At 38.9% G+C, this 26840-nt stretch overlaps 1 protein-coding gene across 3 annotated transcripts in view; it reads right to left on the bottom strand.

Annotated features, from left to right (window-relative positions):
- Positions 1-8890: 8890 nt before the first annotated feature.
- The window catches only part of LOC122672035 (E3 ubiquitin-protein ligase BIG BROTHER-like), a 42185-nt gene continuing 24235 nt past the window's right edge, over positions 8891-26840 (bottom strand). For all 3 annotated transcript variants that reach the window (XM_043869547.1, XM_043869552.1, XM_043869557.1), the window contains exons 6-7: positions 11336-11444; positions 8891-9055 (exon numbers count right to left, since the gene is read on the bottom strand). In XM_043869547.1, the coding sequence (XP_043725482.1) occupies positions 9017-9055; positions 11336-11444 (148 nt within the window). In that variant the 3' untranslated portion in view covers positions 8891-9016. The remainder of the gene's footprint in view (positions 9056-11335; positions 11445-26840) is intronic.

Here is a 26840-nt window from a genome sequence, read left to right as displayed (position 1 = left end):
AAATGTTAGGTCATTCATGGTTAGAAATTAGAATAAACAATTATGATAAGAATAAACAAATCCCACTAAAAAATTAAGAGACATTCAAACCGTTTGAATAATTATAAAAATAAAACACATAATAATAACTAATTCAATTAATGTTAATTACTACGTCTATTTCAATGAAAAATTACAAGAAGACCGTTTGAATAAAAAATAAAAACATTTAAAACCATTTAAAACTAAACATAAAAAACTGTTTACTAAACGGTTCGATTTTGGTTTTACCTAACAAATCTGGCACCGAACCAAATCAAACCATTAAACACCCTTACTTCAAGGCTTCTAGAGTGGCCTTAACCAATTTCACCTATGAAGGTTCTACCATTTAAAAAGAATGGAAGGTGAGTTGCAATTTTGTGCAAGTGAACAAGTGATTTCATGTTGACAATATGACATCAGAAAAAATCCTTCAGGCGTTTCAAACACTTGTATATTTCCACACTCTCTCTCTATTAGATGATTCTGAAGTTATCCTGGAGTTCACAAACAACCCACAAAAAAATCCAGACTACTTCAAAGATCCAGAGAAATTTGAAGGAAATGAACCTGTGCTTTTTATACACAATGTGGTAAGAAGGTTTAGATGGGAGAAGAAGCTTCCTTATGAAAAAACTGTAATCAAAGTATAGACGTGCTCCAGCAAAAAAGGACTTCCAATTCTCATCCAATCTCAGAAATCATAATCTGCAAGAAAATGGAAATTTTCAGATTGCAATTGTAAGGAAATTATGGGAGTAACCAAATTCTAGATCAGCTTGCAAAAGCATGGGTGCCATGGATATCAACTCACTTAGTGTGACTATAGAACCTACAAACCAGAACATGTGAAGAAGAAGAGAAGAGCACAATGGAGATGGAGAAGAGGAGAGAGGGTGAACACGGTAGGAATGTAATGAAATACCTCTATTGTGGACAGCCGCTCTGCACAATATTAATGAAGCAACCATCTCTTAGTAGGAAGCCTACTATGAGTCTAAATCTAATTACAATAGAAAGTAATAATAACCAGGTCTAAATACAATAAAGGTAAATGACTAAAAAACAAAATATAACTCAGCATTATCCTATTATCCCACGGTATACAGTACCAAACTACCTCGTTACACAGTACCACACAACACACTTTAACAGTTAGGGAACTACCCATTGCCACTGTAGCTGTGGTGGAGAGTGGAGAGTTCTGTTTTGCATCTTTTGTGATACACAGGGTGAAATCTGTTGTTTTCCTTCTTTTAGTATGTAAATTGGCTGAAAACATCTAACATCAGAGACTTGCACTTTTTCTTGGGGCAGCTACCTACATGGTATCCTTTTAGGATTTTAAGCAATGTTTGGTGAGGATCTACCAACATACTCTTGGCTTTGACCTCTTCTGTGAACCAGGTTTGGTCAGGTTTAAACAACACTCAGTATTTTTTTTTTCTTTGGGCCAGGAATCATGGTTCTAACTTCTAAAAGTTGATTTTAAGTGAACCTAAAATCAAGTCATTTCGGAGTACTTCGAGAAAATAATCTGTCAAACCCCCTCTTCTCAACCACAGAAGATTGCTCATTAAGGGGAAAAAAAAGAACCTGTCGTTGGCCTGAAGTCAGCACTTAGAATCCAACTTCAACTCTCTAACATATGAACAGCTTTAACTCATTACTTATAAGAACAAAAAAAGATTTTGCTCATATATATGGTTTGCCTCCTTTTGAAACAGATGATTTTGATACAGTAGGAAACAACTGAAACAAAATTGAAAATAAACGGGGGGAAAAAAATTTAGTTCTTGTGCTTCTAGAATGAAAAAACAATTAAAAGAAAAAGGGACCATGGCAAACATGCGCTAGTGAAAATTCTATAAATGAAAGACTAAAACCCTAAGCCAGAGTTTAAGAATGAGACTTTGCCATCTTTTTGGGTGAACAATGGGAAAAATCATATTCACTCCCCATCAAGAGACATGAAAGAGTGCAAAGCAATTACACTTTGGTGATAAAATTTGTGAAGAGAGTCACTTTATCGGGTTTACATAATGTATCCATAAGTTAATAGGCCAAGTTAATTGGGGAGTCCTTTGGTTTTCAGTAAACTAGGTTAGCTTTAGGCCAGGCCAGAGTGTTATGAACAGCATTTGTACTACAATCCATGACAAATCCAGAACATGGGTGGGTTCTCATCCAGGTGCTTCTCAGTTGTTAAGGATGCACTGACCTGCAAGTACCTGCCTTAAGTAGTCCATGGCTCCCACTAGTCTATTACTAACAATGATGAGCACCATAAAATAAAACAGTATAGAAGCTAATATCTTCATCACTGGCTACAGAATTATTATTGTTAAAGTGTGTCTCGACTTGGGGAGGGGGGTCCATGGAGCTTGTATCGTAGGATCATGTCTAAGTGTTTTAGCTTGTTTAATTTTTTATCTTCCTATTTGTAATTAGACTTTAGGTTTAGCTAAGAGTTTTATTTCTAATTGACTTTTACGTAATAGGTCTTTGACTCTTAGTAGACTGACTACTAAGAGTCTGTTCTGATTGTTATAAATAACAGGGGCTGGTCATGATAGAGGGATACACTATCGCACAGCCTTCTCCATCCTCTTGATCTCTTCCATCTTCTTCCTCTCTTTTCTCTGGTTTCAGCCCTTGGTTATTCTAGTTCTGATATTATCTCATAAGATTGATCATGAGAGCTCTACTCCTGTGATATAGACATGGCACAACTGAACATGAGTCCAAACTATCGGGTAGAATGTTCCTTACTAATGGGTCCCCACCTGAAACTAATCAATGGAAACAAAACTTATCATCCAATCCAGAGTTATGGAATGAATATGGTGTAAAGTAAATAAACCATTATAGGATTGACAAATTAGCACATGGATGAACGTGGAGTACCTTGTGTAATGGGTAAGTTTGACTCGATGGTTCAGGATCATCTTACCTTTGAAAATAAGATGTAACTTAGATGCCATATTTCTCATTCTCAACCAAATAAAAAGTAAAGAAGCCAATGAATAATGAAAAACTCGTGAAGTAATTGTTCAGTCGTCACTATTACTGAATAATGGAAACCTTTTATATAATAATCTGCAGAGGAATCAACATCGACCTTTTTTCGATCAAACATCAACCCATTTAAGTTGTGCATAGAATGTGTGCTCTAATACATTCCCGGTTGTTAACAAAACAGGTTTGTGGAATAATGCTTGAATGATCAATGAGATCAGTCAAGCTCTCTATTTATAATAATAATAAAAGAGATTACAAGGGGAAACACTATTCACGACACTGTTCACGTGAACAGTGTCACAGCCCTAATTACATTTCTACCCTTGCTCATAAATACATAAATAAAACACCCAAAAGACCAGAATACCCCCATGGTATTCTGGTGTACATAATTTAACACTCCCCCTCAAGTTGGTGCAAATATATCAATCATGCTCAACTTGACTAGAATGGGATGGAACAATTTCCCAGATAATCCCTTAGTGAAGATATCAGCAACCTGATCAGCAGACTTCACAAAGGGAACACAAATCAACCCTTCTTCCAGCTTTTCCTTGATGAAATGTCTGTCCACTTCAACATGTTTAGTGCGATCATGCTGTACCGAGTTGTGTGCAATGCTGATTGCAGCTTTGTTATCACAGTACAACATCATGGGAAGATGAACAGGAACACCAAGATCTTGTAGCAAGCCTTTCAACCAAAGTAACTCACAAATGCCTTGTGCCATAGCCCGAAACTCGGCTTCAGCACTAGAACGAGCCACCACATTCTCGCTTCTTGCTACGCCAAGTGACCAAATTGCCACCTACAAAAGAACAAGACTCAGAGATAGACTTCCGATCCAGAGAACCAGTCCAATAAAGATCGGTATACGCCTACCCATAGGTTACCATTAGGAGACAGAAGAATGCCTTTTCCAGAGCCGACTTCAAATAGTGGAGCATCCGAAGAACAGCCTCCATGTGAGAAGAATAGGGATCATGCATGAACTGACTCACAGTATTCACAGCAACAGCAATATCTGGACGAGTGTGTGAGAGATAAATCAGCTTTCCCACTAGGCATTGGTACCGGCCTTTATCAATAGGTTCACCCTCCTTTTCTTTGAGACGAACAGTAGCCTCCATAGGAGTATCTGAAAGGTGACATCCTAACAGACCAATTTCAGCCAACAAGTCTAGGACATACTTCCTTTGGGAGAGAAAGATGCTTTTAGAAAATCTGGCAACCTCAATCCCAAGAAAGTACCGTAGTGGCCTTAGATCTTTAATCTCGAATTCCTGCCCAAGAAACCTCTTCAACCGGCTGATCTCATCCCCATCATTGCCTGTAACCACAATGTCATCCACATACACTATAAGAACAGTGAGCTTCTCACCAGCCCTCTTTATAAAGAGAGTATAATCAGCATTACTTTGCTTGTAGCCAACAGATGTCATTGCCTTGTGGAACCGACCAAACCATGCTCGAGGTGACTGCTTCAGCCCATACAATGCTCGCTTCAATTTGCATACCTTGCCTTCATTATTGTCAGAAGAAAAACATGGTGGAATATCCATGTAAACCTCCTCACAAAGTTCCCCATTTAGGAAGGCATTCTTCACATCCAACTGTTGGAGATCCCATCCAAGATTAACTGCACACGATAGTAAAACCCGAACTGTATTCAATTTTGCAAGAGGGGCAAAAGTCTCCTGATAGTCAATCCCATATGTTTGGGTGAAGCCCTTTGCAACCAAACGTGCCTTATACCGATCCACAGACCCATCAATCTTTTGTTTGACCACAAACATCCACTTACATCCCACTGGTTTTTTTCCTGGAGGGAGGGTTACAAGATCCCAAGTGTTGTTTTTTTCTAAAGCTCTCATTTCTTCCAACATAGCTGCCTTCTACTTTCCATTTGTAAATGCTTCCTGCCAGTTTTTAGGAATAGGAACAGAAGAAAGAGAGGACACAAATGCACGAAAAGATGGAGAAAGAGAACTATAAGAAACAAAGCGAGAAATGGGATGCAGGGTGCAAGTCCTAGTACCTTTTTGATGAGCAATAGGTAGATCGGAAGGAGAGGTCTCACCACAAGGAGGAGGAGGATCCGACTCCTGGGTTGGCAATTGGATAGGTATTGGTGCCACAGTGGATTGATGCTGCCCTCTGTTGGAGTGTCTCTTGTAGGTGATGATATTAGAGTTGTCAATTTTCTTCTGAAAGTCACTGATGGTTCTCTGGACTGGAGTCAACTCCCCCTGATAATGATCATTACTACCATTATTTCCTACATACTCCCCCGAAAGGAGTCCCTACAGGATGAAGGGACAAAGAACTAAAGGAGGCTGGACAGCATCGGTAGGAGGCTGGGCAGCAGGGTAGGAGGTCAGGCAAGAGCCAAGGAGGAATTTCAAGGGGAGGAAACACAAGCACATCTTCACTGGAACCAGAATTCTCCCCCTGAAGATGTGTAGACTGATAATAGGCAAGACTTTCATGAAAGACCACATCCATACTGACCAAAGTACGACGAGAAGGAGGGTGGTAACACTTATAACCTTTCTGGGTTGGAGAATAACCTAAAAAAATACACCTTAACCCATGAGGATCAAATTTGGCATTAGGTTTAGTGTCTCTGGCATAACACACACAACCGAAAACTTTGGGAGGAACCACAAAGGTGGAATTCCCATGTAAAATATCGGCCGGACTGCGGGAGTCAAGAACACGGGAAGGCAACCGATTAATAAGATAGGTTGCAGTAAGAATAGCATCCCTCCAATATTGGGAGGGAACATGGCGCCAAAACATCAACGCCCTGGCCACTTCCAACAAGTGTCGGTTCTTCCTTTCAGCCACACCATTTTGGGTTGGGGTATCAACACAACTTGTCTGATGAACAATCCCATTATCAGCAAGGTATTTCTGAAATTGAGTCTCTGTATACTCAGTCCCATTATCACTTCTCAAGACTTTGAGAGTAGCATTGAACTGAGTTTTGACCATGTTATGGAAATGCTGAAAATAAGAAAAAACTTGACTTTTAGTGTGTAAAAGATAAACCCATGTGTGTCTAGAATGACAATCAATAAAAGAGACAAACCAACGGTGACCAGAAACCGAAGTCTTACGACTGGGGCCCCAAACATCAGAATGTACTAAGTGAAAAAGTGAAGAACTCCTTTTATTAGAAATAGAATAAGTTGAACGTGTCTGTTTGGCCAGAACACAAGCCTCACAAAAGAAATTGGTCTTATTTCAATGTTTGCCCAAAGTAGGAAATAAAGATGTTAAGATGCTTAAGGGGGGGTGACCTAATCTAGAGTGCCACTGATAAATTTCAGAAGATACTAAGGAATTCTGATGTAGTGGTAGTAATGGAGGTGGAGTGGGACGTCCATCGTCAAGCAGGTATAGGCCACCATGCACTTTACCCAATCCAATCGTCTTCCCAGAGTCCAGATCCTGAAAAACACAATGGGAAGGAAAAAAGGTTACTTTGCAGTTAAGATCACGAGTTATACTACTAATAGAAAGAAGGTTAGCAGTAAAATTTGGAATATGTAAAACATTGAACAAAGGAAGGGAAGGAGTGCAGTTAATGATTCCTTTTCCAGAAATGGAGGAAAGGGAACCATCAGCCACCTTGACTTTGTCTTTCCCAGAGGTAGGAGAATAACGATGGAAGAGGCTAGAGGACCCGGTCATGTGATTTGTAGCTCCAGAATCAATGATCCAAGGATGGGAAGCTACAGAGGCACAATGACCACCAAACGAAATACCTGACCGAGCAAAGTGTGAACTTGAAGGAGTAGACGAAGTGGCAGTAGCTGGTGTAGTAGAGGCAGCAGCAGTGGAAGACTTTAGCACACGTAGGAATGCCTGTAAATCCTCCTGAGATAGGCCAGTGTCAGTAGTAGGGGCTGCAGTGACAGACTCAGAGTGATTGGCCTTGGTTTTTGGTTTTCGCTTGGCAGCCCGTTTAGCCTCAAAGTCAGCAGGCTTCCCATGAAGTTTCCAACATTTCTCCTTGGTGTGATAAGGCTTATGACAATGCTCACAAGTAATAGTGCCGATAGTAGTACCATCCACAGAGAAAGTGCCAACTGGTGTAGAAGGAGCCGGTACAGTAGTCTGAAGGGCTGATCTGTCAGGGACAGCAGGGTGCAACATAGCAGCTTGGCGATTTCCTTCAGAGGAGACCAAGGCATAAGAGTGCTCAAGTTTGGGAAAAGGGGAATGGCTCAACACTTGAACACGAATTGGGTCATACTCAACATTCAACCCAGCCAAGAAGTCATAGACCCTGATTTTATCCACATGTTTCTTATAGGCAGCTAGATTAGTAGCATTATCAGGTTGGTAATCAGAGAAGTGGTCCAATTGTTGCCAAAGGTTGCACAGAGTAGCATAATAATTAGAGACTGTTAAGTCCCCCTGAGTAGTATGAAGAACCTTCTTCCTGAGTTCATAGGCCTGTGCATCATTACCAAGTTGTCCGTACGTTTCCTTACAGGCTGACCAAACCTGAGAAGCTGTATCAAAAAGGAGGAACTCATGTGCAATGTCCGAAGTCATAGAACCAATCAAATAAGACATGAGAACACCATTGTTGGCAAGCCAGCGAGTCAGGGCAGCACCTAGGGCAGCAGGCATGGGAACAGTGCCATCAATGTGGCCAGTGAGACCACGGCCAGCAATAGCAAAAGAGGCTGACCAAGACCACAATAGGTAGTTGGTGCCATCAAGTTTGATGGGATTGGGCTGAAAAGTATGATAATCTGATTTTTCCTGTCCAGGTTGATTAGAAGTTGCAGTGGAATCAGCAGAGTCACCCATAGTTGCAACAAGGCTGTGGAGAATGAAAAACCAGCAATTACACCAAACCAAGAGCTGAAATCAAGATCGAGTGGGCCAATATGAAGGGCAAAACAGCTCCCAAAAAATCAGCAGCAGCAGAGAGATCCCTTCCACAGAGATCGGCAATGTCAGGGTTTTGGAAGAGAACCCGAAATTGGAGATCGATGTGGTGATGGGGATCCAAAAAAAATTGACGAAGAAGCTTGATCGAATCTGTCCAGGAACCTGTAGAGGATGTCCTTGATGAAGAGAAGAAGCTCCAATAAAAAAACAGCAGCAAACAACCCAATACCCAAAAATCGATAATGATCAGGGTTTTAGAAAACCCTAAAAAAGAGGAATCGATTGGGAGAAGGGGTCTTCAACAACCAAAAAAGGCTTGAGGGCAGCTTGTCCAGATCGCAGATGAGTGTCCAATATGCAGAAAACCAGCCTTCATCAATGGTAGTGGCTAGGGCTTCAAAATTCTGGAAACTCCAAAAATCACAGACAGGAACCAGCAGCAATCGAACCAAATAAATTATCTCATAAAGGGGAAAAATAGAGGTGGGAATAGGGCAGCAACTAGATCATATGATCACCTCTGTAGTGCTGCCCTTAGGAAAGGAGGAGAAGCAAAAGGGAAAAAAGGAAAGAAGAGAAATCGAGAGAAGGGGAGGAAAGAAAAAAACGATAGGAAGGGGGTGGGTTTTGAAAACTTAGATCAGAGAAATTTTGGCTCTGATACCATGTTAACAAAACAGGTTTGTGGAATAATGCTTGAATGATCAATGAGATCAGTCAAGCTCTCTATTTATAATAATAATAAAAGAGATTACAAGGGGAGACACTGTTCACATGAACAGTGTCACAGCCCTAATTACATTTCAACCCTTGCTCATAAATACATAAATAAAAAATAAATAAAACACCCAAAAGACCAGTGTACATAATTTAACACCGGTCACACCAGATATTTCATTAACATAGTACAGACAAGAGGGAACTTCCGAACCAAGCAATATGTATGTCAAATTATATCATTAGTTAATCCATGATTCTGAACATAAGTTGGAACTACAAGAACCATCATGTTTTACATACCAAATATGATCCACAGCTACCCAATATCAATATTCCAGGGTTAAGACCCAAATACTTCCTCATTGCACACTGGACATGCCTGAAACAAAAGAAGCACCAATTCCATAAGATTAAAGTCCATGGAATGAAAGGAATCTACATTCAAGAGTGAGCACTTCACAAAATGTTGATCAGTGAGGTGAGAAGCCTCCTAGCTCACACCTTATGATGTGCAACAATTGTAGTCACTAGCTTATTACTTGTTGGTTGGGAACACCAACCAAGGAATAAGAGGTATAGGTTGCTTCCTGGCTTCATTGATGGACTGAACATGAAGCAATAACCAAAAATATGGAGTTATTAAGTGATAACCAGTAACTATAAGGTAGGTGATCATACAACTTAATGTTTTCTTTCATTATCAGTAATCAAATTGGGAATTCTGCACTGTTTAAAGAGTATCAGTTTGGAAATTTGAACCAGATTGTGGTCAAAATGAGCTAATATTTTATACAATTAAAAGAGAACTTTAAGGTTATGCACAACTTACTCAGACAGTATTTTACATCAATGATAGTGATTTTCTCAACAACAACTAGAGTAGCTTCTCAGAAACGATGACTCATCTAGAATTTTTTTAATACATTAACAATTTCTCTTGTTTTAAATTGAAAAACTTGATAACATTTGACATGTAGTTTATCCACTGCTTCACTAATTCCAAAAAATAGAAAAATTTGTACAAATTACAGAATCAATAAGTTACCTGGCCGGCTGGGCTTCCAGTTCACCAACCTCATAATACTTCCTCCCCCCCCCCAACAACAACAAATTTCCTCACCACCAATGTTTCATTGAAATAATTTCAAGCATGGCCCATATGTTGTTCCACTAGTTTCTTTTTACCTTGAGATGAGGTAATTAATGAATAGAAGTCTCATCCACCGCTCTAAAACTCAGTCCATACAGACAGTCTTCATCCTCTCCCAATCACATTTTCACGTCATTTGGTTATTGATCTAAAGTTATCATAACCAAGACAAACTGTCCAAGATATCTGGTTTTATTTTGAACCAGTTAGACTTGGATGGTGAATGGTTTGGTTAGGTGCATGACTGATTTTGGATTTTTTTGTAAGGACAGACAAATTCTTTAAACTTCTCGATAAAAGGGGGCATTATTTAGCCCCTTGATTGATGGGGGATCAGTAGACAATCACTTCTCTATTGCTCCGTAGTTTCAAAACTTCAAATAGTTCATCTCTTCATTGGTAACATTAGTAAACATTTAAGAGAGGTAACATGTAATCTGCCTGGACTTAATGGGCAAATTTGCTGCAACAAACCGGGCCCCCCTCTTGGTTAACCTTTTACATAGGTTTTAAAGTGTTAAATTATTTATCCACTTGTGTCCCCCTTTGGATAGTCCGCTGTGTTAGAGCTCCTGTATGATATACATATTGTTTCCTCTCTTTCCTACAAAGTCAGCCTTTTAGAGGAAGCAGTTCCAACATAGTATCAGAGCAGGCAGGGGTCACGGTATGTCCCTCTGGGAGCGGGCAAGTGTTGAATTATTTATCCACCCGTGTCCCTCTTTAGATAGTCCACCATGTTAGAGCTCATGTATGATATACATATTATTTCCTCCCTTTCCTACAAGGTCGGCCTTTTAGAAGAAGCGGTTCCAACATAAAGCATTGGTCTTATCTACTGAAAAGCTAGTTTACTTTTTAGCTCATACTCTATTTTTTTTACTTGGTTTTAAAACCTGAAAATTTGAATCAACTCGACCTGAAAGTTCATCGAAACATGTGTATACATTAACTTCATCTGTACAACAGTTTATTTGGCTACGGGAAAGTCACTTTCAGTACCAATTAAATGATCTAAGATTCTCTCCCCCTTATTACATGGTTTCTGGCTTCTTGGAATGGCAGCAATGCCTCACAATTTGGCTTGGGTTACAAGTAAACAATATGGGGGATTCAATCTGATTGAGTCAACAAACTTTAGTCGAAGTATGATCAAAATACTTTTGAGTCAGGGTTGAGTTGACTCATCATAGTTATCTTTTGAAACAGTAATGCATCTCATTGCAGATGTGATTGAAATGAAAACATATTGGTTTCGATGCATGCCATCTTGGAGAGAGGTCCATAACATCTCTCTTGGTAGGGTCACAGGTTCAAACTTGCATAAAGGGAAAACATACTGGTTTTTTGTGATTGTACAAAGATTTGAGATTTTGTGATGTTCTCACTGTTCTGGCAGGTTTAGGAGGAGGGATCCCAGCAGGTATATCATGCCTCACTGGTCAGACCTGTCTTGCCTACACAGAAAAAATAGTAAAATGAAGTGCTGACATAATCAATGTGAACTACCTTATTTTGCTTCAACCACCGTGTGATGCATTTTGAATGATATTGGTGTTGGCATGGCAAGATAATCAACTTATCACGATTTTTGTATTCCATATAACAGATCACGCACCTGCAAGCACCAAACTGTCAGAAACAAGAAAAAAAAATCTCAAATAACATAAACAATGAACCGAAAAAATGGGAAGACAAAGATAAAATTTAAAAATAAAACCCTGTAACATCTTTTCATTTCCAAATTCACAGGACCTGGTCCTAGATGCCAACCATTGACTGCCCATAAAAGTTACCAAGCTTCAACTTTCTTGACTTATGAAAGGTAATAGCATACAACAGAAAATGATGGAGACTTTACACAGTATATAACAGTCCCTAAAATCATGATTTTAAACTTACATAGCAGCCCCCTAGCTTTCAAGATTAAAATGCTCAACTAAAACAAAACAATCCCACAATCATGGTATAAACTAAATCCTAGTATGCATAACTCCCATCTTCCAAAAGCTCTAAAACTTACATAGCATTGAGAATCATAAATCAAAACACTTTTCCTTCAATCATCAAAACATGATTCCATTCTTAATAATATTAAATAGCATATTCGGCATGTGAGTCATAGTATGGTCCCTTCTTTCATTTTAGCACAAAACAGCCCCATAAACATGCTATAAACCCAACATAGAGTGCTTCAAAAAATTCTAAAACATACATAGCATGTATAATAACATAAATCCTAGGCATGAATTCTAACAAAAATAAATAAAATCAAACATGCGTATGAAATTACTAGGAAACATCTCACGAAAAGACAAAGATACCCCATTTTACTAGACCATAGAAATGGCTATCTTCTTCTTCCTCTAACTCAACCTTCTCTTTCTTTTCTTTTCATTTTTTCTTCTTGTCTCTCTTTTCTTTTTCTCTCTCTCTTTTTTTTTTTTTTTGAAATCAGTGGCTGGGGTCACAAAAGACCCCACAAACCAACATTCCTCACATCGCGCACACGCACAAACAATGGGGGGAGGCTGGCCGGCCATGGTGGCAGCCAGCCATATCTCGGCTGGGCATGCTGTCCCAGCCCCACTCTCACTTCTTCTCCACATCTCTTCTTCTTCCTCTATTTCTCTTTTTTGAAACCCCATAACAAAAATTAAATTAAAAAGATGACTCTAATACTAACCTAGAATTTTGCAGCAAGAAGAAATGAAAACAAAGAATCAAGAAGGAAAATAGAGCATCGTACAAGGAAACAAGGAACCTAACCTCTCAAGAGGATAGCTCCTCCCAAGCTTGAGCTTTTCAAACCACAGTTCCACACTTCAACTGCAAGCTCCAATGTTGAAGAATCAAGTGACTTCTTCAAAACATCTTCTATGCAATCCAAAAATACACCCTTATTTCCTTCTCAGCTTCTTCTTCTCCCAAGCTAAACCTCAAACTAAAACTCTCTCAAAACCCAAGTGAAGAACACTCACAGCCCCAAAGGAGAATGCTCATAAACCTAAGTGAAATCTCTTTAAAAAATGCCCTCTCCCCTCTCGTACGATTTTCTCTTCCACCCCCTTCTCTCAAAAATTCAGTTCCTCTCCTCTCTAATTTCTTCACACAAGAGTTTTGAATGTGAGAATAATAGAATACTATTACAAGTTTGATTCCTTTCAAAAGCCCTAGGAAATGACTAAAAAAGTCCCCTTTGACCAAGTCTTTCCTCCCTTCTCAACCAATAGGGATCAATGACAAAAGGAATAATGGGTACCCTTGTCCCCTAGAAATTACCACTTACCAATGGTGCATTCGATCGATTTTGGTTTCGGAATGAAAGGATGGCAAAGGAACATGATCTATGGTTTGTAACCAAGTCGATAGAACATGAGTGTAAGGTGAGCATGAAGGACACTAATCAATTCCGGGTTTATGATAGGTTTGAGAATCTAAGTTGGCTCCCAATGTTGTGGTCGGATGAGGCGTGTTACCCGAGATTGGTGCGTCACTTTTATTGTAATTTGACCTACACAGAGGAGGATGAGGAAATCACTATCCATAGTCTCGTGAAGGGAATATTACAATAGAAGTGGCGCACCAATCTCGGGTAACATGCCTCATCCGGCCACAACATTGGGAGCCAGCCTAGATTCTGAAAACTATCATAAACACGGAATTGATCCGTGTCCTTCATGCTCACCTTACACTCATGTTCTATCGACTTGATTGCAAACCATAGATCATATTCCTCTGCCATCCTTTCATTCCAAAACCAAAATCGATCAAATGCGGATACGAGGCTGGGGTGGTCGAGGTGGAATTTTGACCATTAAATTACCATGCAACCACTTGACAAAAGTGAGAATGTGAGATTACCCATTCACCCTTGCCTTGAACAAAATATAACTTTGTTACCCTTTGACCCATGTGATATTACTTAAATGCCATTGACAAGTGAGGAACAAGTTAATGCCATAACCAGCTCCTACATGTCCCCAAACTACTATCCCAGACCTACTTACCCAGATCTCCAACTCGAAAACAAAAAAAAATTCTCTCAAGCTAATTATCAAAGCGGCATCATCTATGAATGGAACATAGATGGAATGTCTGATTACAATTTAGCCAATAAACTTCAAGAAATGACCATGGTCAGCAATGCCCATCGAATCAAAGAAATTCCTGACCAAGCCATTGCAGAAATACTTATTTCTGGATTTACTGGTAAACTCAAGGGATGGTGGGATAATGTTCTTAGCCAAGCTGAAAAGGAATCAATTTTAAATGCAATACAAATTACTGAAACAGGCCTTCCCATCATAGTCAATAATCAACCAATCGGGGATGCTGTTAATACTCTTATTTTCAGTATCACTAAGTATTTCCCAGGAGATCCTATCAGACTCAAGGATAGATCCTCCGAACAATTATCAAATCTCAAATGTAAAAAACTCCATGATTTCAAATAGTATAAAGACACGTTTATGACAAAAGTCCTAACCAAGGAAGATGCAAATCTTCCATGTTGGAAAGAAAAATTTATCACAGGACTTCCCAGTCTGTTTTCTGAAAAATTAAAACAAAAATTAAGAGACGAAAACAACGGCGATATTCCTTACCAAGATATTACATATGGAGACCTTATAAGTCTAGTTCACAAAGAAGGACTAGCCTTGTGTACAGACATTAGACTCAGAAAACAAATCAGGAAAGAATCTACATTTTATAAAAAAGAGCTAAGTGGATTTTGTGAACAATTTGGGTTTACATCCAAAGAAACCTCACATAAAAAGCATAAAACCCATCGCCATATTAGGAAATCTAGACATAGATTTTACAATAGGGAACAAACGCCAAAGAAAGAATCCGATAATAAGAGAAAAACATGGCAACCTTCTAAAAAATCATTCCAAAAACCAAAACCCACTCAAAAGCCTAGATGTTACAATTGTGGTAAACCAGGACACATTGCCAAATACTGTAGGCTTGCCAAAAAGATAAATTCTCTAATTATGCCTAATGATACTAAAATCCAACTTTTAGCTGACTTAGTAGAAATCAAATCCGACTCAGAAATTGAGTCTGAAGATAATGAAATTAATCAAGTAGAATCAGACAATGAAGAACCAATCTCTCCTTGCACTTGTAGTCAAGGAATATTTTGTGATAATTCTAACGATTCCGAAGAATCCAAATCTATTAACATGATCCACACAAGTCTAGGAATGAAGAATTTTGACAAACCAGAAAAATTTCTTAATTTCGTTGATCAAATCAAAGATAAAAATAACAAAAAATTATATCTTCAACATGCCCAAGAACTAGTACAGCAATTATCAAAACCTAACACACAAACTAAAGCCACCTCTTACGATATCAAACAAATTTATAAAAGATTTGGAAAAACTCCCATTGCTTCACAAACATCAGACAATATACGATTCATAAACCTAGAAGCAACCACCAATGACCTTAAAACTGAGATTAAAAATATCAAAGCTGATATAGCAAAATTGAAGAAGATCCAACAGACCAATACTGTCCAAGAAGAAGAAACACAAACGAACAATGAAACAAACATTGAAGCAGAATTTGTTGATATTATCAACAATGTTTCATGTCAACAGTGGTATGTAAATGTAACACTTGTAATATCTTCTTCCCACAAAATAAGCACTGTTGCATTAATAGATTCAGGAGCCCAATTAAACTGTATACGAGAAGGACTAGTCCCCACACAATATTTTGAAAAATCAACACAAAAACTAACAGGAGCAAATGGATCTAGGCTTAATGTCAATTATAAACTCTCTGATGTTCACATCTGTAACCAAGGAACCTGTCTTAAACAAGTCTTTATCTTAGTAAAAGATCTAAATACTGAAGTAATCTTAAGGCAACCATTCCTCGAATTAATTAAACCTTTTACAATAACCAACCAAGGTATTTCAACCCAAATCTTAGGAAGACAAGTAAATTTTGAATTCTTAGAACCAGCCCAAACAAAACAAATTGACCTCCTCAAATCCGTTGCTCTTTCTACACAACCAACTGTTAATTTAATCAATAGCAAACAAAAACATCTTAATTGCCTAAAACAAGAAATAGCACATAGACATGTTGAACAAAACTATGCGACAAAGCCATACAAAAGCAAATATCTAATATCAAAGAACGATTTGAAAAAGACCTTTGTCTAAATTTCCTGATGCTTTTTGGTTTCGACAAAAACATGTTATTAGGTTACCTTATGAACCAGGATTCCTTGAGAAAAACATTCCTACCAAAGCTAGACCTATCCAAATGAACCAAGAACATCAAGAAACTTGTAAAAGAGAGATACAGGACCTCCTTGACAAAAAATTAATCAGTAAAAGCAAGTCTCCTAAGAGTTGTGCAGCTTTTTATGTTAATAAAAATGCTGAAATCGAAAGAGGAACACCCAGGTGAGTCATCAATTACAAACCTCTAAATGATGCTCTACAACGGATCCGATACCCTATACCTAACAAGAAAGACCTGCTTCAAAAACTTTACCAATCTACTATATTTTCAAAATTTCATATGAAGTCTGGTTTCTGGCAAGTTCAAATCCACAAAGACGATAGATACAAAATAGCTTTTACTACATCTTTTGGCCATTATGAATGGAATGTCATGCCATTCGGCCTAAAAAATGCCCCCAGTGAATTCCAAAACATTATGAATGACATTCTAAATCCGTTTGGCAATTTTATAATAGTCTACATCGATGATGTCCTAATATTTTCCACATCCATCGAACAACACTTCAAACATTTAAAGAGCTTCTTTCACACTATGAAAATTAGTGGTTTAGTACTCTCTCAGAAGAAAATGGAATTATTCCAAATAAAGATCCGCTTTTTAGGACATTATATCCATCAAGGCAGAATTATCCCTATTGAAAGATCTATTGCTTTTGCAGACAAATTCCCTGACCAAAGACATCTCCAACGATTTTTGGGCAGTCTCAACTATGTAAGAGATTTCATTCCCCAAATCAGTCATATCTGTAAAAATTTATACTACCGACTTAAGAAAAAACCTCCTCCTTGGACTACTGATCAAACTACAGCCGTTCAAAATATCAAAAAACTTGTCAAAGAAATCCCCTGTCTCCATCTTGCTGATCCTACCTTGTTCAAAATAGTCGAAACTGATGCTTCAGAATTAGGCTATGGGGGTATACTTAAACAAGTCCAGGATGATAAAGAACAACTTGTCCAATACACTTCCGGATTATGGAACCATGCCCAACAAAACATTGCTTCCAAACAGATCTTTGCTCGTTGGCAAGTACTTTTATCCAGTTTTGATTTCGACATAACTTATATAAAAGGAGATATGAGTTCCATTCCTGATTTCCTCACTCGTGAATTCCTGCAGGGCCCAAAAACCATTTCTGTCATTATGGTTCCTAAGGAGCCTCCTAAACCCACAGTCAAATCCAAAGATTCCTATGCAAAGCCTGCCCCTTCTAACCAAATGATCAAAGTCTCTCCTTCCAAACAAGTCACCCCAAATATTCCTTTCAGCCAAATTATAGCAACCAGTTCCACCCAACTAGTCCCAAGTCCTCACAATCAATTGCTCGACCAAGTTCTTCCACTACAGTCTCTAAACCAGACCCATCTCAAAATATTCCTCGGAGCCAATATGTCCAAAAGTCCTTTTATCAAGATCTTTTTACCCTTGATGAACAATTTACCAAAGGATGCAAATCTCCTCTTGAAGTTGCTCAAAGAGTTTTCTACCAAGGATAACATTTTTTATTCCCCTAATAACACCAAAACCCAAGAGTTCTATGAATTTATCCTTGTTGATACAGACTCTGTCCGTATAAAACAAAATTCTGATAAAAATGATCCCCATCTAGTCTCCCATACTTCAGTAACAATCCTCCAAATCCTTAGCCCGAAAAATTGGGGTACTCACCCTCTCACTACAAAAAGATTCTCTCAAAATTACCAACCCCAAGACTATCACTATTTTGACTACATGGATGCTTGGCACCATGCATTCTTCTACCAAATTAGTAAGAACCAACATTCCTGGTTCTTTTGTTTTGACTATAAGTTTTCTAGCCCAATTCCCCATTAGTTCCCCCGATGGTGGGCCGGCTTTGGCCCAATTATTGATATCCTACCAGATCCGGTTTTTGAAGCCTTTAACATTTTTTGCCAACATACTGAGCAGATCCCTGAATAGCCAGACCTCCTCCGTTTCTTTATCCAATGTCACCTGGCATGGATCATGTATTGGGAGTATGCCATTGAACAAGCTGAAACTCCTAAATACTCTATCCCTATACTTATCAGAGGATTCAAAGTAAAATGGTGGGACAAATGTGACCTCAGCAAGTGCTCCAAAGAAACTCTTATCAAAGCCTTAACTACAATCAAACCTAAACACCAAGATACTTTGTCCTTCAAATCTGGCGACAGTAAGCGCCTACAACTTAAAGCCAAACAGGCTGAGATTGAGGCCTAGCTTGCAGCCTTAGACACTGAAGAAGAGGATAAGGATGATAAAAGATCCAGTATTGGGTCCATTACACCTCACCTCCATGAAGGCCAATTTGCTCAAGATCCAGATGAAGGGCTAGAATTTATTAGCCAGCAATTTTCTTCCTCTTCTGCAAGATCCACTAGAAGGTCCATGGGCCAAACATTCAAGAAGGCTCCTGAGAAGCCCTAGGGCTAGTTTCCAAGCCCTGATGTTGGAAAATCATCAGCCATGACGACAACAAACAAATGGCTAAGCAACTGACACGCGGTTGATTTCTAAAGGCGTGTCTCAGTCACTATCTCTGATCATAGATAGCCAAGCCACCATTGGGCCCATTCTAATACAGCGAACATCCTAAACCAAACCAATGAGGAAAACAGTGTTTTTACATGTGGAATGCCTCGGTGCGGTTTTTAAAGTCCTCTCCAAGATCCACGGCTCAAATCTTCACCGACACATTGATGAATAGTTAAAAAGTCAAATCTACTGTAGCACTCCAGTCCAAAATTACTTTCGGTGCCTCGAAAGTCAAAAGTTTTCGTCTCTACTTTCGGCGTGTAGGCTCCACTGGCCTCCGAAGTCAAAAGCAGCCGACAAGCCCATGTGCTCTCTGTCCAAGATTCCTTCCGGATAAGGTTCTTTTTTCGATGGAGAAGTAGCAAGTTCTCTATTTATAGACTTCTTCGTCTCAAAACAAGGGGAGGAGAATTCGAGAGAGAAACCTAGAGCAGATCCTCTGCAACTCATCTCTTTTCGAAGACTTCATAAAAAATAGGAATTAAGTAGTTCCTCAAGTTTCAAATTTTATTTGTAATCTTCCGAAGGAGAGTCTCCGACGGTTGAGCATCAAGTAGTCCTCTAAAAATTCAAGTACCCTTCTAAGCTTGTCTCTTAAGCTTACCATTCACCAACGATGCCTAGTAAGTTAATTTCTATTAAGTTCTCTTGTTTATATCAAGTTTCCCAGTCCTTTATTCTCTGCAAGTTTCAAGTCCTATGTTTGTATCAAGTTCTCTTTGTTTCATGTTTGTAATTCAAGATCTCCTTTAATATAATATATCAAATTTTTTTGTTTTAATTTCAAATATTTCATATCTACTTGGCCGGCTCAGCCGCCTATTCAAATCACAGCAGAAGACTACCTGCAAAACGGTAGATCGCTGAGGGTTACCCCCTCTGAGTGTGAAAAAGGATCCAACTCTAGATCATCAGCACCTGCTTCGCACACAAGACACCTTTACATTATTTCATTCCTGCATAATTTTATTAAGCATCCTGGTTAACCTACATACCAATAGGTTAACCAGGATGCTCAATAAAATTATGCAGTGATGTGGGTGCTAGAAAGTGTTGATGATCCAGTATGGACCCTTTTTCACACTCAGAGGGGGTAACCCTCAGCAATCTACCATTTTGCAGGTAGTCTTCTGTTGTGATTTGAATAGGCGGCTGGGCCGGCCAAGTAGATATGAAATATTTGAAATTAAAAAAAGAAAATTTGATATATTATATTAAAGGAGATCTTGAATTACAAGCATGAAACAAAGAGAACTTGATGTAAACATAGGACTTGAAACTTGCAGAGAATAAAGGACTGGGAAACTTGATATAAACAAGAGAACTTGAATAGAAATTAACTTACGAGTACTGTTGGGTGAACTGGGTAAGCTTAAGAGACAAGCTTAGAAGGGTACTTTAATTTTCAGAGGACTACTTGATGCTCAACCGTCGGAGACTCTCCTTCGGAAGATTACAAATAAATTTTAAAAAGGAAAAACTTGAGGAACTACTTAGTTCCTATTTTTTATGAAGTCTTCGAAAAGAGAAGAGTTGCAGAGGATCTGCTCTTGGTTTCTCTCTCGAATTCTCCTCCCTTTGTTTTGAGACGAAGTAGTCTATAAATAGAGAACTTGTTGTTTCTCCATCGAAAAAGGAACCTTATCCGGAAGGAATCTTGGACAGAGAGCACATGGGCTTGTCGGCTGCTTTTGACTTCGGAGGCCAGTGGAGCCTACACGCCGAAAGTAGAGGCGGAAACTTTTGACTTTCGAGGCACCGAAAGTAATTTTGGACTAGAGTACTACAGTACATTTGACTATTTTACTATTCATCAATGTGTCGATGAAGATTTGAGCCATGGATCTTGGAGAGGACTTCAAAAACCGCACCGAGGCATTCCACGTGTAAAAACATTGTTTTCCTCATTGGTTTGGTTTAGGATGTTCGCTGTATTATAATGGGCCCAGTGGTGGCTTGGCTATCTATGATCAGAGATAGTAACCGAGACACGCCTTTAGAAATCAGCCGTGTGTCAATTGCTTAGCCATTTGTTTGATGTCGTCATGGCTGACGATTTTCCAACATCAGGGCTTGGAAACTAGCCCTTAGGCTTCTCAGGAGCCTTCTTGGATGTTTGGCCCATTTGGCCCATAGACCTTCTAGTGGATCTTGCAGAAGAGGAAGAAAATTGCTGGCTAATAAATTCTAGCCCTTCATCTGGATCTTGAGCAAATTGGCCTTCATGGAGGTGAGGTGTAATGGACCCAATACTGGATCTTTTATCATCCTTATCCTCTTCTTCAGTGTCTAAGGCAGTAAGGCTGCAAGCTAGGCCTCAATCTCAGCCTGTTTGGCTTTAAGTTGTAGGCGCTTACCAGATTTGAAGGACAAAGTATCTTGGGGTTTAGGTTTGATTGTAGTTAAGGCTTTGATAAGAGTTTCTTTGGAGCACTTGCTGAGGTCACATTTGTCCCACCATTTTACTTTGAATCCTCTGATAAGTATAGGGATAGAGTATTCAGGAGTTTCAGCTTGTTCAATGGCATACTCCCAATACATGATCCATGCCAGGTGACATTGGATAAAGAAACGGAGGAGGTCTGGCTATTCAGGGATCTGCTCAGTATGTTGGCAAAAAATGTGAAAGGCTTCAAAAACCGGATCTGGTAGGATATCAATAATTGGGCCAAAGCCGGCCCACCATCGGGGGAACCAATGGGGAATTGGGCTAGAAAACTTATAGTCAAAACAAAAGAACCAGGAATGTTGGTTCTTACTATTTTGGTAGAAGAATGCATGGTGCCAAGCATCCATGTAGTCAAAATAGTGATAGTCTTGGGGTTGGTAATTTTGAGAGAATCTTTTTGTAGTGAGAGGGTGAGTACCCCAATTTTTCGGGCTAAGGATTTGGAGGATTGTTACTGAAGTATGGGAGACTAGATGGGGATCATTTTTATCAGAATTTTGTTTTATACGGACAGAGTCTGTATCAACAAGGATAAATTCATAGAACTCTTGGGTTTTGGTGTTATTAGGGGAATAAAAATGTTATCCTTGGTAGAAAACTCTTTGAGCAACTTCAAGAGGAGATTTGCATCCTTTGGTAAATTGTTCATCAAGGGTAAAAAGATCTTGATAAAAGGACTTTTGGACATATTGGCTCCGAGGAATATTTTGAGATGGGTCTGGTTTAGAGACTGTAGTGGAAGAACTTGGTCGAGCAATTGATTGTGAGGACCTGGGACTAGTCAGGGAACTGTTGCTATAATTGGCCGAAAGGAATATTTAAAGTGACTTGTTTGGAAGGAGAGACTTTGATCATTCGTTAGAAGGGGCAAGCTTGCAGAATCTTTGATTTGATCAGGGTTTAGGAGGCTCTTAGGAACCATAATGACAGTAAATGGTTTTGGGCCCCGCAGAATTCACGAGGAGGAAATCAGAATGGAACTCATATCTCCTTTTATATAAGTTATGTCGAAATCAAAACTGGATAAAAGTACTTGCCAACGAGCAAAGATCTGCTTTGGAAGCAATGTTTTGTGGGCATGGTTCCATAATCCGGCGTATTGACAAGTTGTTCTTTATCATCCTGGACTTGTTTAAGTATACCCCATAGCCTAATTCCAAGCATCGCTTACTATTTTAACAAGGTAGGATCAGCAAGATGGAGACAGGGGATTTCTTTGACAAGTTTTTTGATATTTTGAACGGCTGTAGTTTGATCAGTAGTCCAAGGAGGAGGTTTTTTCTTAAGTCGGTAGTATAAATTTTTACAGATATGACTGATTTGGGGAATGAAATCTCTTACATAGTTGAGACTGCCCAAAAATCGTTGGAGATGTCTTTGGTCAGGGAATTTGTCTGCAAAAGCAACAGATCTTTCAATAGGGATAATTCTGCCTTGATGGATATAATGTCCTAAAAAGCGGATCTTTATTTGGAATAATTCCATTTTCTTCTGAGAGAGTACTAAACCACTAATTTTCATAGTGTGAAAGAAGCTCTTTAAATGTTTGAAGTGTTGTTCAATGGATGTGGAAAATATTAGGACATCATCGATGTAGACTATTATAAAATTACCAAACGGATTTAGAATGTCATTCATAATGTTTTAGAATTCACTGGGGGCATTTTTTAGGCCGAATGGCATGACATTCCATTCATAATGGCCAAAAGGTGTAGTAAAAGCTATTTTGTATCTATCGTCTTTGTGGATTTGAACTTGCCAGAAACCAGACTTCATATCAAATTTGGAAAATATAGTAGATTAGTAAAGTTTTTGGAGCAGGTCTTTCTTGTTAGGTATAGGGTATCGGATCCATTGTAGAGCATCATTTAGAGGTTTGTAATTGATGACTAACCTGGGTGTTCCTCTTTCAATTTCGGCATTTTTATTAACATAAAAAGCTGCACAACTCCAAGGAGACTTGCTTTTACTGATTAATTTTTTGTCAAGGAGGTCCTGTATCTCTCTTTTACAAGTTTCTTAAAGTTCTTGGTTCATCTGGATAGGTCTAGCTTTGGTAGGAAGGAATCCTGGATCATAAGGTAACCTAACAACATGTTTTTGTCGAAACCAAAAAGCATCAGGAAATTCAGAACAAAGGTCTTTTTCAAATCGTTCTTTGATATTAGATATTTGCTTTTGTATGGCTTTGTCGCAGAGTTTTTGTTCAACATGTCTATGTGCTATTTCTTGTTTTAGGTAATTAAGATGTTTTTGTTTGCTATTGATTAAATTAACAGTTGGTTGTGTAGAGGAGGTCAATTTGTATGGGGGGATAGTACCGATAACCATGAGTCGACTTAATAGGTCAATGTCTTCGAGATTTGTAGGCGAACCTAGTTCGCACAAGAATATCATCAGTAATGAAGTTTTCATAGGTGATCTTGACCAGTCCCTTCAAAATTGGACAATGCCTAAAGTCCCTACCAAAGAAGTCTACAAACAAGATTGGTATAGTTTCTGTGAAACTATCAAGACCGTTGAACAAACTATTAATTATTCACCTGATGTGGAAGAGATCCAACTCCTAGAGCCATCAAATCTTAACAAACTTCTTTGTCAGGGGCATTTAAGTAACATCACATGGGTCAAAGGGCAACAAAGTTATATTATGGTCAAGACAAGGGTAAAAGGGTAATCTTAATTTGGTTAAGTGGTTGCATGGTAATTTAATGGTCAAACCATGGGTAAGTGGAAATTTCTAGGGGACAAGGGTACCCAATATTCCAATATTCTTTTTGTCATTGATCCCTATTGGTTGAAGGTGGAAGCAAGACTTGGTCAAAGGGGTCTTTTGGTCTTTTCTAAAGGACTTTTGAAGAGAATCAAACTTGTAGTAGTATTCTATTATTCTTGCATTCATATCCTTGTCATTTTTGTTGTTGAAGAAATTAGAAAGAAGAGGGAAAAAGTGAATAACCTAACTTAAGCGAGGAGTGGGAGAGGGAGAGGGCTTTCTTTGAAGAGGTTTTTCTCTTGGATTTTGGGTACGCTTCTTGAGAGGGTTTTAGTTTGGGTTGTGTTGGGTGAAGGAGTTAAGGAATGCATTTTAGACTGCAAATGATGATGTTTTTAAGAAGAGATCACTTGATTCTTCATCTTGGAACTTGAGGAGGTGACGTGGAGCTGTGATTTTAAAGATCAAGCTTAGGGAGGAGGAATCTTCCTGAGAGGATTTATTACCTCAGTTTCTCTCCCTCAATTCTCCCCTTCGAAGATCGACATTTGGTCACTCAAAAATCCAACGGCCAGTTAAAAAAAAAAAAAAAAAACCTATTCCCCTAATGCGAGATCATCTCTTCTCTTTCCTCTCTCCACTCCCCTCCCTCTCTGAGAGAGGTGAACCTCTTTCTCACTGCAAAGTTCTTTGCCGGAGTAGCTGTCAGAGATCTGCAACTCGCGTAGCAACCACAGATCAGTCCGCAACAGAGATGATAGAGATCTGAAACCTGCACCGCCACCACAGATCAGTCCATCACTACTCCCACTCTCAGACTCCTCTCACTTCGCCCAGCGGCTCTCACCATCTCGCAAGTGTAGCTGTCGGAGATCTGCAACATGCGCCGCCACCACTCCTCCCACTCTCAGAGCGAACCTCTCTCACTCCTCTCGCTTTCCCCAGCAGCTCTTACCATCTCGCTTTGTCGGAGTACCCTGCTCCAAAAAGATCCTATAGAGCCTCACCATGCTGCGAAGCGATCTAATACTGTTCCCATCTGCTCCAAGAAGATCCACATTGCGACGGATCTGGCTCCTCCAACACACGCTTGGCCTCTCTCGCAAACACTTCTCTCACAGCTGAAACTCCTCTAAAACTCGAATCCATTGCAAGACAAATCGACTACTGAATCTCGACTCCATTTTCCAAGCTACGCACGCACAATTGAAGCTTGTCGCTCTCTGTGCAACTCCATTGATTTAATTAATAGGTAGCTTTGATACTCTTGCTCTTTACATTTGAAGCTCGTCTCTCTCTCTCTCTCTCTCTCTCTCTCTCTCTCTCTGTAACCGTTGCTCACCCTATCCCTGTTCCACAAACCAGAGGTTTTCTCATTTCCCCATTTTTCTCAACCCCAAACCCTAAAATCCTTAAAATGTCATACAATTTCCATCTTATTATTTCTTGTAATCAGATGAACTTAATGGATTTCATTTTTCCAAGGAATAGAGAAGAGAAAGTTGGAAGGTGATTCAACTGATTCAGTTAACTGGTTAAGGTTCTAGTTCAGATTCTGTTTTTAAAATTTAACCTTTCAATTCAACTAAAAGTCCTACTACTAGTGCTACTATACTACTTCGAGATCTTAGTTTTTTGTATTATTGTGTAGTTCTAGTGTCAGATTGCTGTTCAACTGCTATTGCTGAATCTGCATATGGTTTCCGATATGTTCTTAGACCTGCATTGTCCATTGCTTTCAAAAATCCTTGTCTTAACTTTAATCATTCTCCCATTTTCCTTCTCTGTTTTTATCCATTGAGTTTGTTTGTATAATAATTTGTCCATTGCTTTCAAAAATCCTTGTCTTAACTTTAATCATTCTCCCATTTTCCTTCTCTGTTTTTATCCATTGAGTTTGTTTGTATAATAATTTGTCAGCTACATTAAAGGCATGAAGTGAGTAGAAATAGAATCTAACAATAAATGGTTTTATTCTAATCCGTTTACTCTGCACTAGATTAGCTAGGGAGACCGGTCTGACTCGAAACTTAAAAATCTTCAAATTACATTAGTACCATTAGGACCAGAGATTGTTTATCTATTCATCCATAACCTCTTGCTACCCATGTTGTGTCAAATCAATAAGCCAATTCCATCTGTATGATTAGGTTCGATTGCTTCAGTCATGGAATAAATCCCATTAGAAATAGAGGTACTTTTTTGTTAGAGATATGTTTTGCATCAACCGAATCCTCGTAGGAAAAGGAAAACCAAAGACTAGTTGATGTAGATCCAAGCCTCCATGAGCTGAATAAGCCCCCCTGATCATAAGGTTTAAGTAGGAGCCTTAGACTAGTTTATACTTAGTTTATTTCAGTTCTATACTTAGTTTTATTTTTATGTCTTTAATTGAACCGGTTCAAATTGGTTGCATCCAATTGGTTCAATTTAAGTTGGTCTAATTTAAGTAAAGTGTTCCTATTGGCTATTATTAGGATCTTATATCCTATTGGTTGATGAGGAATCTTCTCAGTTTAAGAGTTTTAAGTGTTTTAAGGTAATAGGGGTAGTTAGGACTTTTAACTTTGAGATATTTCATTAAGTCACACTCCATCCACGTTTTTGGAAGAGAGGATTTTAAATTGTATTAGGATTGTGGCCCTTAGACCCTTATTAATAGAAATCGTGGGAGAGGCTCCCCACCAATTAAAGTTTTTAAAAAATTCGTTTATGTGTTGCTGGCTATTGCTGCTGCTGTTTCTCTCTTCTGAGATTGTCTTGTGAGTCATATCAAGACTCCCCTTGTGAGTCATATCAAGGTTGAAGGGCTAGTGGATCTCCAGTGACTCCTTGCATCTTGTAGATCGGGAGGTTCATCTTCAAAGCTGTTCAAGGTTGCTGCCATTGAAGAACTCCTTGAACCAGTAAGTTATTTACTGTTTCAGCATTCCCCTCTTCTTCTTAATCCTCCAAACCAAGCCCCACCTGCCCTAATCGATCCACATTGTCTCTTCCATTAAAAACCCATTGATCCCCATAAACCCTAATTGTTC

This window comes from Telopea speciosissima, chromosome 1 (assembly GCF_018873765.1).
Source record: "Telopea speciosissima isolate NSW1024214 ecotype Mountain lineage chromosome 1, Tspe_v1, whole genome shotgun sequence".
Taxonomy (NCBI): Eukaryota; Viridiplantae; Streptophyta; class Magnoliopsida; order Proteales; family Proteaceae; genus Telopea; species Telopea speciosissima.
Note: the sequence above shows the minus strand (reverse complement) of the source record. Positions and strands in the feature narration are given on the sequence as shown.